We start from the raw sequence: 17,181 nt of genomic DNA on the forward strand, positions 1-17,181 counted from the left end.
GCCGCCCGCGCCTCCAGCAGCCGCCCTGCCTGCTGGGCGGGCCTGTCAGTGGTGCCGGAGGTGCAGGGACTGAGCAATCATGTAAACTGTAAGTAAGCAGTGGGCCGGCTGGGCCCAGTAACTAAAGGGAAGGCTGGGCGAGTCGGCAGAAAATAGGTGGCGGAACGCCGTTTCGGGGGCGTTCCGCCAGAGAAAAAGGCCTGAATTTTACTCAGAACTTCTAGTAGAAAGAATATTAAACGAATTGTAAAACGCAGTCATAGGAATAGATGCTTCAGAGTTGTCATGCAATTAGTTGTCAGGAGAGGTTACAGCTGAGATCACCCTACAGTTGGGCATTGGGTTTTATTTTTAAGACTCATCAGGTAGGGGCTGTTTATGAAGATATTTCCCATAATTTAAATGTTTTTCCCATGACAAAAAATATGTAACTGCTTCATTGGGAAGTGATGTATTTGTAGAAAAATTAAGCCTGTGATCCCTCTTCTTTTTTTTTCTGCAGGGATTAGCAGGAAGCAGGTAACTTTTTTTTTTTTTTTTTTGCATTTATTTTTTCCTCAGTATGTGAGTATGTATAAGTAAACGCTTTATATTCTTTTACATAGGAGCAATATTATACTAGATATATACTTGGGCCTCTTTCACATGGGCGAGATTTCCGCACGGGTGCAATGCGTGAGGTGAACGCATTGCACCCGCGCTGAATCCGGACCCATTCATTTCTATGGGGCTGTGCAGATGAGCGGTGATTTTCACACATCACTTGTGCGTTGCGTGAAAATCGCAGCATGCTCTACTTTGTGCGTTTTTCACGCAACGGAGGCCCCATAGAAGTGAATGGGGCTGCATAAAAATCGCAAGCAAGTGCGGATGCGGTGCGATTTTCACTCACTGTTGCTAGGAGACTATCGGGATGGGGACCCGATCTTTATTATTTTATAACATGGTTATAAGGGAAAATAATAGCATTCTTAATACAGAATGCAGAGTAAAATAGGGCTGGAGTGGTTAAAAAATAAATAAATATGTAACTCCCCTTAATCTACTTGTTCGCGCAGCCCGGCTTCTCTTCTGTCTTCATCTTTCCTGTGCAATAGGAAAAGGACCTGTGGTGACGTCACTGCGCTCATCACATGGTCCATCACATGATCCATCACCATGGCGCAGTGATGTCATCAAAGGTCCTTTACCCAGGTCCTGAAGAAAGAAGAGAAGCCGGGCTGCGCAAACAAATGAATTAAGGTGAGTTAAATTATTTTATATTTTTTTTAACCCCTCCAGCCCTATTTTACTAAGCATTCGGTATTAAGAATGCTATTCTTTTCCCTTATAACCAATCTACACAACTCCTAACCCAAATCTGAACTTCTGTGAAGAAGTTCGGGTTTGGGTACCAAACATGCCAATTTTTCTCACGCGCGTGCAAAACGCATTAAAATGTTTAGCACTCGCGCGGAAAAATTGCAAATTTTTTCCCTCAACGCACACGCAACTTATCCGGCCCAAAACCATGACGCCAGTGTGAAAGAGGCTTTATACATACGGGCAGTATTATAGTAGTCATATTCTTGTACATGGGAGAAGTATTATAGTAGTTATATTTTTTGAGATGAGCAAATTATTCACAAATTCGATTCGCTGGTTCGACGAATATTTTTGAAGAAATTTGTTTCGATCCGAATATATACGTGGTGAATTGCGTAAAAAAACGTCTATTTCCTGGCTGCAGAGAGCCTGTATAGTGGTGTAGAACACTGTGCCTTGCAGTAACACGCATAGGGAGTCTGCTGTGCTAGTGAAACAATACTGTGAGTCAGTATGACATGCAGATGACAGGCCCCTTTCACACAAGCGAGTTTTCTGCGCGGGTGCAATGCATGACGTGAACGCATAGCACCTGCACTAAATCCGGGCCCATTCATTACAATGGGTCTGTGTACATGAGCGGTTGTCTACAGAAACTGTTCTATTAAACTCTTATACAAGTAGAGCCCCCCGACAGAGTGGAGAGGGTGTCAGCAGTAAGTTTGTGTTGACGTCACTGATTATTTTGCCCTTCCTCTGATCCATCAGAACAATAACCCACAATAAACAGATCCTGTCTGTTGAGCATCCGCCTTCACTCGGTCAGCATTTGGTCAGTAATCCATCAGTATTGCTAATGCCCAAAAAAACAGGAGTGGATCTAAAACAGAGATGACATGTGAATAGAATATTTGCATGTCTTCTGTGTTTTGTACCCACTCCTGCTTTTGGCTACCAAAACGCAAGCCAATTCTGATGGGACTATACAGGCCTTACAGCTGCTACGCAGACAGGATCCATTGTGCGTCTCATTTTTCCTTCCTTCTAACAGATCAGAAGAAGGGTCAAATAAATGATGATGTCAGCAAGGCCGAAAGGCAAAATAGTGGCCCAGTCATGAAGCGGGGAGGGTGGGAACAGCATGAGAAGTCCACAGAGTGGCCCTATGACATAGTGGTGAGATGAAAGCAGCATGAGGAGACCACAGATTGGCCCAATAACAGAGTCTGTAGGTGGCGGCAGCATCAGGAGGCCGTAGAGTGGTACAATGACAGTGTGGAGGTGGCAGCAGCATGAGCAGACCACAGAGTGGCAAGGTGACATAGTGTGGAGGTGGGTGGCAATACCAGTACCCTCTGAAGATGGTGACTGAAAAAAAGAGCCCTTGGCATCAGATGTGTGGCATCAGGCGGGTGGCAGCATCAGAATAGTAGCTGAGTCATGTAGCCAGAAGAAACCGGTCTTTTGTCAAAGTGTTGGTGTGGCACCATGGATGATCTAGTCTGATGCATCAGGAAATGGTGGGTGGAAATCCTGGCTGATCCACGCCTGATTTATTTTGACAAAGGTCAGCCTCCACACATTTTAGGTGGATAGGCGAGTTCTTCTTGGGGTAACCATGGCCCGCGCCGCACTAAATACCCGCTCTGATGCCACACTACTGGCCGAGCAGGACAGCTTTTCCAGGGCAAACTCGTACAGTTATGGCCACAAATCTAGTCTGGCTGTCCAGTAGTCCAGCGGATCTTCAATGACGGCTGGCAGGGTGCACTCCAAGTATGCCACCACCTCCTGGTTCAGGTTCTGCTCCAGGTCTAGATGCTGCTGCTGGTGAGTAGTTTCTTCACTAGACGGTTGAAGAAAGCTGCTCATCAGCAACTCTAGACTTGGGCTGCTGCTGATGGACCTAGTACTGCTCCTGCCACCCTACCCCTCCCCAGCAGCCATGGCTGTGGAACGTGAGCGCAGAGGGCCCCCCCCCCCCCCGGTCTACCCTGGGAGAGGATGGACAATGGCGCAGATAGGCAGCCGCCAACTGACTACATAGGATGTCTCTATAGTAATTCAGTTTGTCCTCCCTCTCAGCGGGTTATAAAAAGGCACCCATTTTGGACCGGTAGCGAGGGTCCAACAAGGTGGAGAGCCAGAAGTTATCCCGCTGCCGAATGGTGACAATTCGGCTGTCACTACGCAAGCAAGTGAGCATGCAGTGGGCCATATGCGCAAGTGACTCGAAGGGACTCCCTGCTTCTATCTCCACTGCATACTGCCATGGTGTGTCTGGGTGCTCTGCCTCATCTTCCTCATCGCCCTGTAGCTCCTCTGGCTGCTTCTCCTGCTCCTTCTCTCCTGTCCCCTGTATAGAAGAAAGACCCATTTTGCTACACGTTGCTTGTGCTCCAATGTCCTCCTCCAGTTCACCCCCCACAAGGCTCATGTGGCCGTGAGATCTAGGCGCCACGTCTCCAGTCCCCTGACCAGCCAGATTTACCAGCATCTGTTCCACTGTTTCTGAAGCAGTGGAATGACATCGTTCATCCTGTAGTCCTGGCGACTGACCAATAATGTGGCCTCCTAAAAGGGCCTGAGCAAACTGCAGGTGTCATGCATGAGCTACCACTGGCTGACATCGAAGTTACTTAGGGGAGTACTCCTGTCCGCTTGGATCATCAGGATATCGTTTATGGCCCTTCTCTGGTCGTAGAGTCGGTCCAACATGTGGAATTCCAATGGGTGGAAACGTCGCATATCAGTCTATGTTGGGCAATGCTATTCTGCCGCTGCAGCTCGAGGAGGGTGTGCTTTGCGGTGTACGAGTGGCTGAAGTGCATGCAAAGTTTTTGGCCATTTTTAGGATGTCTTGCAGATGGGTGGAAGACTTCAGGGACTGCTTGACAACCAGATTGAACACGTGTGCCATGCAGGGTGAATGGCTCAGCCCTCCTTGACGCAGCGCCGACACTATGTTCTTCTCGTTGTCGGTCACTATGATTCCGATTTAGAGTTGTCGCAGAGAAGGGCGGGATTCGATTTCTTGCTGAAGGACACAGAGTAGTTCCTCCCCTGTGTGACTCCATTCGCCCAGACAAACGAGGTGCAGAACAGCGTGACACCACCGTGCCCTGTGCAGTGTCCCACCTATGTGTGTATAAGTGGTCCCCTTAAATTTCTGCATGTGTATTTGACATATTGTAATCCTAAATTAAGGCTGGCATTGTCATTACATCTATTTGCCCCTAGGTGGTGCTGGTGCCACATATTATATATAGCTTGGGGTTTGCTGATTTAGTGTGGAGGAAGTGTTGGAGCAGAAGTGAGTAATATAGGAAGCATAGAGGAGAAGGAAGTGTATGGAGGAGCAGAGCAGGCTCAGTCTAAGATGTAGCTGCCTTTCTTTCCTCTGGGCCCTGATCAAGCCTGGAGAGGAAAAACCAAGTAATTACAGCAGCCCAGCACAGACAAGTGAGTCTATGTACGAATATAAAGCAAGTCTAGTGAAGATTAGAGCTGAGTCTAGCCAAGGGACTTCACAAGCACGAGTGACTGGGAGGAACTTAAAGGTACCTGGACACAACTGGATGATTAGTGTGCAGAATTATCCTTTTTCACTAAATGCCTTCCGGGACATAGTGAACCTGAATACTTCAGGAGAGCATCCTGCATAAAATAATGTAGCAGAGAGTTTGCCTGCCACGAGGGAGAGCACCCTTATTGGATTGCTCAAGATAAAGTAAGGAAACCATTATAATTAGTACCTGAGTGCTAGAGATTGGAATTAAAGTAGAACTATATTCCTGCATATTGGAGAAAGTATTATAGTAGTTATATTCTTGTGCATAGGGGCAGTATTATAGTAGTTATATTCTTGTACATAGTGGACAGTATTATAGTAGCTGTATTCTTGTAGATACAGGGCAGTATTATAGTAGTTATATACTGGTACACAGAGGCAGTATTATAGTAGTTATATTCTTGTAGATACGGAGCAGTATTATAGTAGTTATATTTTATGCATAGGAGGCAGTATTATAGTAGTCATATTCTTGTACATAAAGGGCAGTATTATAGTCATTGCATTATTGTACATAGAGGACGGTATTATAGTAGTTATATTCTTGTACATAAAGGGCAGTATTATAGTCATTGCATTATTGTACATAGAGGATGGTATTATAGTAGTTATATTCTTGTACATAATGTAAATATTATAGTCGTTTTACTCTTGTAAATTGGGGGCAATATTACAGTTGTATGCCTGCTTCTGTATCTGCTGTCATAATACTTGAGATTTGTTGTGTTCCGCGATCTGATTGTGTATTAGTAATCATTATTTTTGTTTCCTTTCTGTAATGGAACATTTTCTGACTCTCGGATTGAGAAGTTTGCTGTTCTTTTTATCCCCCTTTTTCAGCTTCTCTGTTGCTCGTTGTAATTTCCTATTTTCATGTAAAATAATGCCATTCAATCTTTTCTTCATAATTTGAGAAACTTTTTTCCCATTTTCTGTGTAAATGAAGCAGTGGCCGCCTGTCTCTGCTCGTCTCCCCTGCACATTATGAGGTAGTATATGGCGGCTTCGGATGGAGGATTGTAAATTGGTGTTTATCATACAATGCGTCGTCCTCTTGCAGAAATGTGCCGTGCAGTCACCGCAGTTCTGCCTCTTCGGCCCCTTCACTGTGTGTTCATAGCCGCATGGAGTAATTTACTGACACTTCTCCAAATGGCAGCAACACATTCATGAGCGCTCTCACTGTCAAAGGGTATTTAATTTTAATAGTGCACAGATTGGATCATTTCCGGGGATGAATGGAAGCAGTTACTTAAAATGCGCTGCCTGCAACATCCTATCTCTAGCAAATGACACCTGTTACTTTTATTCACACATGAATTCTATTATCTGGTGGAATATTTTAACTTTTCTGTCTTTCAGCGCCATTGTATCAGCGACTCTGAAATGCCTCATGAAATTCTACAATCTAACAGACGACGTGAGTGACTCTCAGCAGGCAGTATCGCACAGTAGGATTAGATACCGGAGCTTTGGTGGCAGTATCACATGACAGGCTTAGGTACAGCAGCTTAGTAGACAATATCACACAAGACAGGACTAGACCATGACCCAGCAGGTAGTATCACACATGACAGACTTAGGCTACTTTCACACTAGCATTTTCAATTCCACTATTGAGATCAGTCATAGGATCTCAATAGCGGAAGAAAACGCTTCAGTTTTGTCCCCATTCATTGTCAATGGGGACAAAACTAAACTGAACGAAACAGAGTGCACCAGAATGCATTCCGTTTCGTTCCGCTTGGTTGCGTCCCCATCACGGACAGAATAACGCTGCAAGCAGCATTTTTCTGTCCGCAAAGATGTGATCCGTCCCCATTGACTTGCATTGTGGGTCAGGACGGATCCGTCAATGGGGACGAATCAGTTTTCTCTGACACAATCTGAGACAATAGAAAACTGATCCGTCCCCCATTGACTTTCAGTGGAATTTATGACTTATCCGTCATGGCTATAGAAGACATAATACAAACGAATCCGTTCATGACGGATGCATTCGGTTGTATTATTGTAACGGAAGCGTTTTTGCACATCAATAATGGATCCGCAAAAAACGCTAGTGTAAAAGTAGACTTAGACTCAATAACCTAATAGATATCACATACATCATGGGATTAGATACAGCAGCTCAGCAGACAGTATCACACATCATAGGATTAGATACAGCAGCTCAGCAGACGTATCACACATCATAGGATTAGATACAGCAGCACAGCAGACGTATCACACATCATAGGATTAGATGCAGCAGTTAGCATACAGTATCACACATCATAGGATTAGATACAGCAGCTCAGCAGACGTATCACACATCATAGGTTTAGATGCAGCAGCTCAGCAGACGTATCACACATCATAGGATTAGATGCAGCAGTTTAGCAGAGGTATCACACATCATAGGATTAGATACAGCAGGTCAGCAGACAGTATCACACATCATAGGATTAGATACAGCAGCTCAGCAGACGTATCACACATCATAGGATTAGATGCAGCAGTTTAGCAGAGGTATCACACATCATAGGATTAGATACAGCAGGTCAGCAGACAGTATCACTCATCATAGGATTAGATGCAGCAGCTCAGCAGACGTATCACACATCATAGGATTAGATACAGCAGCTCAGCAGACGTATCACACATCATAGGATTAGATGCAGCAGTTTAGCAGAGGTATCACACATCATAGGATTAGATACAGCAGGTCAGCAGACAGTATCACTCATCATAGGATTAGATGCAGCACTTTAGCAGAGGTATCACACATCATAGGATTAGATACAGCAGGTCAGCAGACAGTATCACACATCATAGGATTAGATACAGCAGCTCAGCAGACGTATCACACATCATAGGATTAGATGCAGCAGCTCAGCAGACGTATCACACATCATAGGATTAGATGCAGCAGTTTAGCATACAGTATCACACATCATAGGATTAGATACAGCAGCTCAGCAGACGTATCACACATCATAGGTTTAGATGCAGCAGCTCAGCAGACGTATCACACATCATAGGATTAGATGCAGCATCTCAGCAGACAGTATCACACATCATAGGATTAGATGCAGCAGTTTAGCAGAGGTATCACACATCATAGGATTAGATACAGCAGTTTAGCAGAGGTATCACACATCATAGGATTAGATACAGCAGTTTAGCAGAGGTATCACACATCATAGGATTAGATACAGCAGCTCAGCAGACGTATCACACATCATAGGATTAGATGCAGCAGCTCAGCAGACAGTATCACACATCATAGGATTAGATGCAGCAGCTCAGCAGACAGTATCACACATCATAGGATTAGATGCAGCAGTTTAGCAGAGGTATCACACATCATAGGATTAGATGCAGCAGCTCAGCAGACAGTATCACACATCATAGGATTAGATGCAGCAGCTCAGCAGACAGTATCACACATCATAGGATTAGATACAGCAGCTCAGCAGACGTATCACACATCATAGGATTAGATGCAGCAGCTCAGCAGACAGTATCACACATCATAGGATTAGATGCAGCAGCTCAGCAGACAGTATCACACATCATAGGATTAGATGCAGCAGCTCAGCAGACAGTATCACACATGATGGGTAAGTCAGCAGCAGAATCCCACCGTCAGAAGGTGTAGTGATGTGTAAGCATGGGTGTTGCCCAACTCTGGTGTGTGTTCTCAGGACTTGGCTCCAGTCATTTTTGGGGCAGTTTATATCTTGATCTTGTACATGTGCTATTTAGTCAGGACATGTTCTCTCTCTGTTTATAGGATCTCCCAAAGTCAATCCGACCAAATTTCATTCTTGACGTTGAGAAAGAAGAACTATTTATAACAGCCGGACTTCAGGATCGTGTAGTTCAGGTGAAGAACATGGAAAATATCTTCTTGTTTTGAAATGGTAGATCACATGCTGGTACTTATATAATGGTATTGCTTAGTTGCTGTGTGTAGTGTGTATCATAGGACAGTCGGTTTTATATACTGTATACAGTCGTTGCTGCTGGTCCTCCATTAGGTTATTAGTGACAGTGTTATTGTACAATGGAGGGAAGTAGGGTTTTATGTTTTAAATTTGTAAAAAAAAAATTCATTAAAGTAAATGTGTCACCTTATTTTGATAATGAGATTGCTGCTGATAAGTGAACTAAACAGACCAAGAAGTGGTTAGTGGTGCCTATTAGGCTTGGTGGCCGGTGCAAAACTTGCAGGATTTTTTAGTTATTTTTTTAAATATATAAATATATATTCACCAATTTAACATAAAAAATTGATTTACACAATAGGTCATATTCTGATGATACATTCCCTTTAAGGTCTATGAAGGTCTTATCTATATGGACTTCAGCAAATCCATCATGGAGGAGCAGGGTTATGGTGAGTGCCGTCTGTATATAAGCCGGGGTTATGTTGCAGCTCCAGTTCACAGCCCACCTTTCTTGGGTTTGCAAAGGGAACTGTAGAGTATTGCACCCGTTTACCTGGTACAATGCCATACTTAGCCTATTGGCTGTGATTGGTCAGTGCGTCCATCTTTGCCTCACATGTCTTGCTGACATAGTGGTTATATTGTTACATTATTGCCAGTCCTATGCCTCATTGTTGTAACAATTTCTGCAGTGAAAATCGAATGATCCTTCCTGGCTCTGCTACTTTTATAAGATGATGTATGGTCCAGTATGGTCTCATGAGGCTGGGTGCACATCTCTGTGTGCAAACAACAAAGAAAGATCTACAGGTGAAACTCGAAAAATTTGAATATCATGCAAAAGTCCATTTATTTCAGTAATGCAACTGAAAAGTTTCAATATTCTAGGCTCAAAGTGTCGCACTCTAGTCAGCTAATTAATCCATACCCCCTGAGCACAGGGTACCTCAAAATTGTGACTTTGGGGTTTCATAAGCTGTAAACCATAATCATCCAAATTATAACTAATAAAGGCTTGAAATATCTCGCTTTGCATGTAATGAGTCTCATGTGTTAGTTTCACCTTTTAATTTGCATTACTGAAATAAATTAACTTTGCACGATATTCTAATTTTTCGAGTTTCCCCTGTATTATATGACGGCCAACAACGGTGCCCAACGGACCCCATAGGATCTGCTGGGTTTCATCACGGTGTCTGTCATTTTACTGGAAAAAATACAGCTGTAAACTACGCTCCCCTTTTTTTTTTTTTTTTTGTCCTGGTAAATTTGATGGAATCTGCGACAGGGCCTCATATGCAGATATGAACCTGGCCTAACCCATATGTGTATTTACACCCAATAAAACATTTAAACAGAACTCTAGGTCACAAGAATTCTTCTGAAAGTGGCTCTGCTACGAAAGATCCTTCATTTTTTATTTTATTTTTCTAAAACTGCGTACCTACAGACCCGCTGCCAGCTAAAAAGGCAGCCGCAGCAGCTGGTTTTCTCTCAAAGTCTAAATCCTCTGAGCATAACCCTGCAAGGTGAGCAGCCCCATTAAGAGGGGCTATATCTCCAGGGGACACGCTCGGTCTTTGAGGGAGTTGCGCTATGAAACGCTGTTTCTTCTTTTTATTGTATTTCTGCAATAAAGTCTCTTTCCATAGATCAGTCCATAAGGCCTCCTGCACACAACCATTTTTGTTTCCATTTACTGGACTTTTTTGTGTTCTGTATACGGTCCGTATACGGAACCATTCATTTCAAAAATGAATGTACTCTGTATGCATTCAGTTTCCGTATTTCCGTTCCATTGAAGGATAGAACATGTCCTATTATTGCCCGCAAATCACGTTCCGTGGCTCCATTCAAGTCAATGGGTCCGCAAAAAAAGGAACACATACGGAAATGTATCCGTTCTGTTTTTGCGGAACCATCTATTGAAAATGTTATGCCCAGCCCAATTTTTTCTATGTAATTACTGTATACTGTATATGCTATACGGAAACAAAAAACGGAACAACGGATACATGAAAAACAGACCGCAAAGCACTAAAAAAGGCATACGGTCGTGTGCAGGAGGCCTAACTCTGTGTCTGGATTTACCCTTTTCTCACAGGAAATTATGTTCACATGGACATCAGCCGTGCACCACCCTTCTGGCTTGCATATCTGCGGGATCCAAGTGACTCTGGTGTAATACATAATAATGTTCGACAACGTTGGTTGAATGGTGAGAAAACAAATTGTACTGCACTTGGTGTATATAGGCCTATCTAAAGCTGGTCATGCCGGACCCACCAATTCCAGCTGGACCATCTAACTATTATGTGTGGGCCTCTGCCATGCATGTGTCTAAAGGTTGGGAGGAATAGGTATTGGCCAAACGAGAGTTTGGCCTTCACCTATCTACTGTGTATAGCCAGACTAAGCCTATTGTGTCATAATGTGTGCTCAGCCCCTGTATCTAATCCGTCGTCCATATTTCTCCTGCAGGTGACCCTGAGGTTATTGAGGCCATGACGATATTTGCTGAGCTGACAGATAAGGCAAAGTAAGATTTGGGGAGTTTTATCCCCAGTTGCCTCTGCGGCAGTTTAATTTGTTGAGGACTGATGTATAAAGATGAATGCCCCCATTTAGCTGCTTACATTAGAGATCTGCTTTATTGATGGAGGTGAAATGTCTGTTCTTTCAGGACGGCCATAGAGGAGAAGGACTGGGATGAGCTGGCAGAATTAATGAACAGGAATCTATTACTGAGGAGGTAACTAATGACATACCAGCAGTATAAGGGTACCTGCACCAAATATTGCAGATTTTGGCTGTCGATTTTGCCTTCTCGGAAAAAAAGTGAGCTGAGGATAAAATATATTTTGAAAAAAGCTAATTTTCCGTGGTGTTGCCCTGGCTCTCTTTCTTTCTTCTATGCCAGTCTCTGTACCACCTGTCATGTAATTCACGTTCAATACGCAATATTTGAAGGAGGCTTTATCCAGCACGTCAAATACATGTTGGACTGGGGGGCGTGGCCAGCAGCCCGTATGTAAGCACGCGTTTGAGCACAGCTCCGCTATCCCTCACCGATCCTGCTCCATCCTGACAAACTGCCGACTCCTGGAACAGAGTGGACGGTGTGCAGGCGCAGGAGAAGACCCCGCACGTCGACCATGGGTCCCAACAAGGCACAAGCGGCTGCTGAGCGGCTTAAAGAATTCGCCCGGTCAGAGGCCCAAAATGGCGCCACGGCCGCCACTCCAACACGGGCGGCTATCACCCGCGGTCAAGCCGCTCAGCAGGTGGAAGCAGGAGACAGCGCTGAGCGTGAATTCACCTTAAAGGCTGCATATGAACAGCTGCTGGTAGCGATCTCCTCGTGCGAGTCCTCACTCACAGGGAATCTAGAGGAGGTGAGAGTGGATGTGAGCCTGCTCCGTCATGATGTGCAGCAGCTGAGAGACCGGGTCAAGAATACAGAGGACCGCGTGTCTGCTCTGGAAGATTTGACCAGACCTATGGCGGGGAAAGTGCAGGAGCTGGAGCGCTCTATGGGTCAGTGGCAGCAAAAATGTGATGACCTGGAAAACAGGTCCCGCCGCAACAATGTCAGGATCCTGGGGCTTCCGGAAAAAGCTGAGGGCCGTGATCCCGCCGCCTTCTTAGAATCCTGGTTCAAGGAACAGGTTCCAGGAGCACCTTTTTCTCCTGCATATGCTATGGAGAGAGCACACCGCGTCCCAGCCAGGTTTCCTCCACCTGGGGCTCCTCCTAGACCCCTGCTGGCATGACTGCTAAACTGGAGAGACAGAGATCTCATCTTCAGCCAGGCCAGGAGCAAGCAAGATATCAGACATGACAATGCACGTGTCTCCCTGTTCCCGGACTTCTCCGCTGACCTCCAGAAGAGAAGAGCCACTTTCGTCGCGGTCAAACGCCGCTTTCGTGACTCAAACCTCCAGTATTTCATGGCGTACCTGGCGCGGCTCAGGGTGGTGGACGGCGACAAAACTGTCTTCTTCAGTGATCCTAGCGAAGACTGGGTCTCGAGGAAATCGGGACGCCCTGGTCCATGCTGACGCGTCAATTGAACACCATCAGCATGTATTATTTTCTCATCTTTCCTGTTTTCAATGGGCCAAGGCTGATGACTCCTTGAGCCAGATGTTTCTTTTTATCAGTTACTGATTTTTCAAGTCTCAATATGCTACCTGCTTACTTATTGTCCCACCTACTTAGTGACAATCAGCCTTGCTGGACTCACAAGAGAGGCCCATTAAGTGTGTGGGGGCTATCTTCTCTTACAATGCTGGACGCTTTGCCTATGTGACATGTTATTTATCAGTGTTAGCAGCTTAACACACCTTTGCTGAAGAGGGATGGAGCAACACCTGCATAGTTATTACATCTACCTACGCTATGCAGGTCCCCGAGTTATTGGCCATTATGTTAGTCGGTTGTGGTTCCGACATTTCCATGTTGTCACTGTTAATGTTTTGTAACATGTTCATAATTGCTCAAGTATACCCACCTCAAGTATGGTTACTCCACTTCACAACAGTTGCAAGGGAGGCATTGTTGTATGGAGATCAGGTCCCTGGATGCTCAGGAAGTGCAACCTGGGCGAGTGCATATGTCTCTGATGTACTGCTAGCGCACCCATGGCCTCCATGAGGGTATTTTCATGGAATGTGAGGGGCCTGGGAGATCCTAAAAAGAGGATTGCAGTTTTCTCCCACATTCGCTCCTTTAACCCACATATCATAGGCCTTCAGGAAATCCACCTGACCCCGAAAACGGGCAATAGACTGAGGAAGCCCTGGGCCCAACACTTATTCAATGCATACGGCAGTTCCCACTCCAGGGGGGTCACCCTGTTGGTCCATAAAAGCCTTAGGTGTGAGCTTCACAACTCGGTTGTGGACCCAGGGGGACAGTATATTTTTCTGCATGTGCAATGAGCAGGACACTGGTACAGTGGCCAAATATGCAGTGAGTCAGGATAGATGTACAGTACAGACCAAAAGTTTGGACACACCTTCTCATTCAAAGATTTTTCTTTATTTTCATGACTATGAAAATTGTAGATTCACACTAAAGGCATCAAAACTATGAATTAACACATGTGGAATTATATACATAACAAAAAAGTGTGAAACAACTGAAAATATGTCATATTCTAGGTTCTTCAAAGTAGCCACCTTTTGCTTTGATTACTGCTTTGCACACTCTTGGCATTCTCTTGATGAGCTTCAAGAGGTAGTCACCTGAAATGGTTTTCACTTCACAGGTGTGCCCTGTCAGGTTTAATAAGTGGGATTTCTTGCCTTATAAATGGGATTGGGACCATCAGTTGCCTTGTGGAGAAGTCAGGTGGATACACAGCTGATAGTCCTACTGAATAGACTGTTAGAATTTGTATTATGGCACGGTGGCGGAGGTGGGCCTGGCAGGGATAGCACGATTCTAGCTAGAATTTCTCAGGAGATGGGCTGGATAGACATGTGGAGAGCCAGGAACCCGTACACAAGGGAATATTCCTGCTTTACCCCAGCCAGAGGTGCCTCGTCTAGAATAGATTACGTATTCGGTAACGCCACGGTATATACTGATCTGGTTGAGATACGTTATGGACCTCAGGGACCCTCTGATCATGCACCGGTTTTGGCGGTGCTAGCCATGACTGACTCCACCGGAAGGGGCTGCAAAATGCGTGTGCATCCTTTCTGGCTGTCTCTGTTCGGCTTGAACGATAGAATCCCAGATCAGCTAAGGATGTTTCTGGAGGTTCAGGGTGACTCAACAGACGCCTTGTTGCTCTGGGAAACCATGAAGGAATATCTCAGGGGGTGCCTTGAAGTCGTCCATTTCCTATGTCAAGAGGGACTCGCAGCGTAAAGAGAGTGATTTGCATGCCAGCTGTAGGGAGGCCGAAAAGGCATTCACGGAGTCCCCCACCCCCCGAGGAACGTAGAATTGACTGGCTCTCCAGAGGGAGAATGTACATGTTCCATTTGGAGGAAAGGAGCAAACGGAAGCTTTTCTTCCTTAAGCAACAATCGTTTGAATCGGGAAACCAGACTGGCAAGCTGCTTGCGCACATTGCAGCAACACTATGGCTCCCCCAGTACTCAGCATAAAGGATGCTGATGGGCACGTGGCAGAGTCGGTGGAAGACATACTGAAGAGCTTCTGCAACTTCTACGGGGACTTATATGACTCTGCTGTGGCATACCTCCGTGAGGTGTCTCATCCTCGGCTAGGCGACCTGGATAGAGGTCTTATGGAGGAGGATGTTACACTGGAGGAGATAACGCGCGCTATCACGGATCTCCCGTCAAGGAAAGCGCCTGGCCCCGATGGCATCCCAGTTGAGGTTTACTCTAGATATATAGATAACCTGGATCCACAGCTTTTGAACATGTACAGAGCCGTGCACTCCCGCGGGTCCTTGTCGGACTCTATGTACGACGCTACGATAGTGGTGATTCTGAAACCCGACAAGGATCCGCTAGACTGTGGATCTTATCGCCCAATTTCCCTTTTGAACTTGGACTATAAAATTGTGGGATTTTACTAGTCTATGAAGTAAAGTCATGATTTTATTTCAAGACACGGAGGCTTCCTATTGCTATAACTTCCTTTACTGACAACCACAGCAGCAAAGAAAAAATGAAGATATTAGCATATTGCCATGGTAACTGTCCCTCCCCACACAGTAGACCCTATATAATGTCCAACAGTCTTCACAACTTCCTCTTTCTTGGCGAATGCCACCTCCATCAGCAACGACTCCTGGAATCCTCACACGGAGACCTCAGGAAAAAACTGGAAAATCCTCAAAACGGAACACCGGAGAGACCACGACCGGAACCATCCTTGGAACCGAAGGTCAACAAAACGAGTCCTCCTGCAAACGGAACAGCCGAACTGGAAAGGTAAACAGACCACACAGGATCACCTGGAAGCACCTGCACCAGACAAGTCAACCTGCAAGAAAACAAAAGTGCATGAAAGGAAAACGCTCCATCCAAATGACAACCGCCACCTGTAACTCAATCAAAGTCATTAACATGAATCAGTCAAACTGACACAGTATCAATTAAACAAGCAATGAGCAATAATCCAAGGGAGGGAAAACACAAAGGGAGGGCAATACTCGCCTCCGTGTCTTTCATAAAATCATGACTTTACGTCATAGACTAGTAAAATCCCACAATTTTATTTCAAGACACGGAGGCTTCCTATTGCAAGTTCAAAGCTGCACAACCATTGAAGAAAAAACATGAGGAGTAGGTCGAAAGTAAAACTCTTTAAAGGTCGAAACTCGAGACCAGTCAGCGATCCTCATAATGTCCTCCAAACGAGCCCCCGACACTAACATAGAAGTAGAAGCCGCGCTTCTAGTGGAATGAGCGGTGAAAACGGAGGTATCAACCCCTGCCAAAGACATACACCACTTGACCCAACGAGCCAAAGTGGGAGTAGCGACCGGAGCAAAAGGACGCCGATAAGAGAGAAACAACTGATAACTCCCAGACGACCTATGGCCAGAGGTACGAGTCCTCATACTCTAGGAGGACAAGCAACCGGACAAAGGTTAGGAACGGACGGGAAACTGGGATAAGACACAGAGCGAATGTGGGTCTTGGTACGGCGGGAAATATTGAAAGTAACCCCCTCCAGGGGAAAAAGACCTGGCATCGACATCCAATGCCCTGACATCAGAGACCCTCTTGCAAGAAACAAGGCAAAGGAGGGTAACCAACTTGGCAGATAGTTGGCGAAGAGAAAGCAGAGAGTTAGATGGCCAAGCCGCGAAAAGATCCAACACCAAGGAGACATCCCAGGTGGAAGAAAAACGCGGCCGAGGAGGGACGCGACAGACGGGAACCCTTGAGAAGGCGACAAACCAGAGGATGTTGCCCGGCAGGCCGACCCTCGAAGCCCAGATGGAAGGAAGAAATCGCAGGACCGATAAAGGTTGATGGTTCGGTACGCCTTACCTTCCTCGAACAAAGAATTCAAAAACTCTATAACGTCAGAGACAGGGGCTGAGCGAGGATCCACACACCGTGTGACGCACCAACCAGTCCATGCTCGCCAGGCCGCTCTATAGGCCCTTCTGGTGCCAGGAGCCCACGACTGCTCCAAGAGTCTTCTAGCAGCGTCCGAAAGCTCCTCGCCCTGTCTGAAATGCCTGATATCCTGCAAGCCAGCAGACGGAGGGAGCCCTCCAGTAACAGTGGATGTTGTGCGCCTCCGGAGTCCAAAAGAAGTTCCGGAAAATCCGGCAGAAACAACGGCGGCAGGATGAGAAGGTCCATCAGGTGAGGGAACCATGACTGGGAGGTCCAGAACGGCACAATCAACACCAACTCCGCCTGT

General features: G+C 45.7%; 1 protein-coding gene across 3 annotated transcripts in view; it reads left to right on the forward strand.

Moving 5' to 3' along the window:
- The window catches only part of LOC122928768 (probable glucuronokinase 2), a 113,281-nt gene that overhangs the window by 55,541 nt on the left and 40,559 nt on the right, over positions 1-17,181 (forward strand). For all 3 annotated transcript variants that reach the window (XM_044281958.1, XM_044281957.1, XM_044281959.1), the window contains 7 exons: positions 503-519; positions 6,239-6,296; positions 8,655-8,747; positions 9,200-9,260; positions 10,916-11,029; positions 11,293-11,350; positions 11,495-11,563. In XM_044281958.1, coding sequence (XP_044137893.1) covers positions 503-519; positions 6,239-6,296; positions 8,655-8,747; positions 9,200-9,260; positions 10,916-11,029; positions 11,293-11,350; positions 11,495-11,563 — 470 coding nt within the window. The remainder of the gene's footprint in view (positions 1-502; positions 520-6,238; positions 6,297-8,654; positions 8,748-9,199; positions 9,261-10,915; positions 11,030-11,292; positions 11,351-11,494; positions 11,564-17,181) is intronic.

The sequence above is a fragment of the Bufo gargarizans genome, chromosome 2 (assembly GCF_014858855.1).
Source record: "Bufo gargarizans isolate SCDJY-AF-19 chromosome 2, ASM1485885v1, whole genome shotgun sequence".
NCBI classification, from domain to species: Eukaryota; Metazoa; Chordata; class Amphibia; order Anura; family Bufonidae; genus Bufo; species Bufo gargarizans.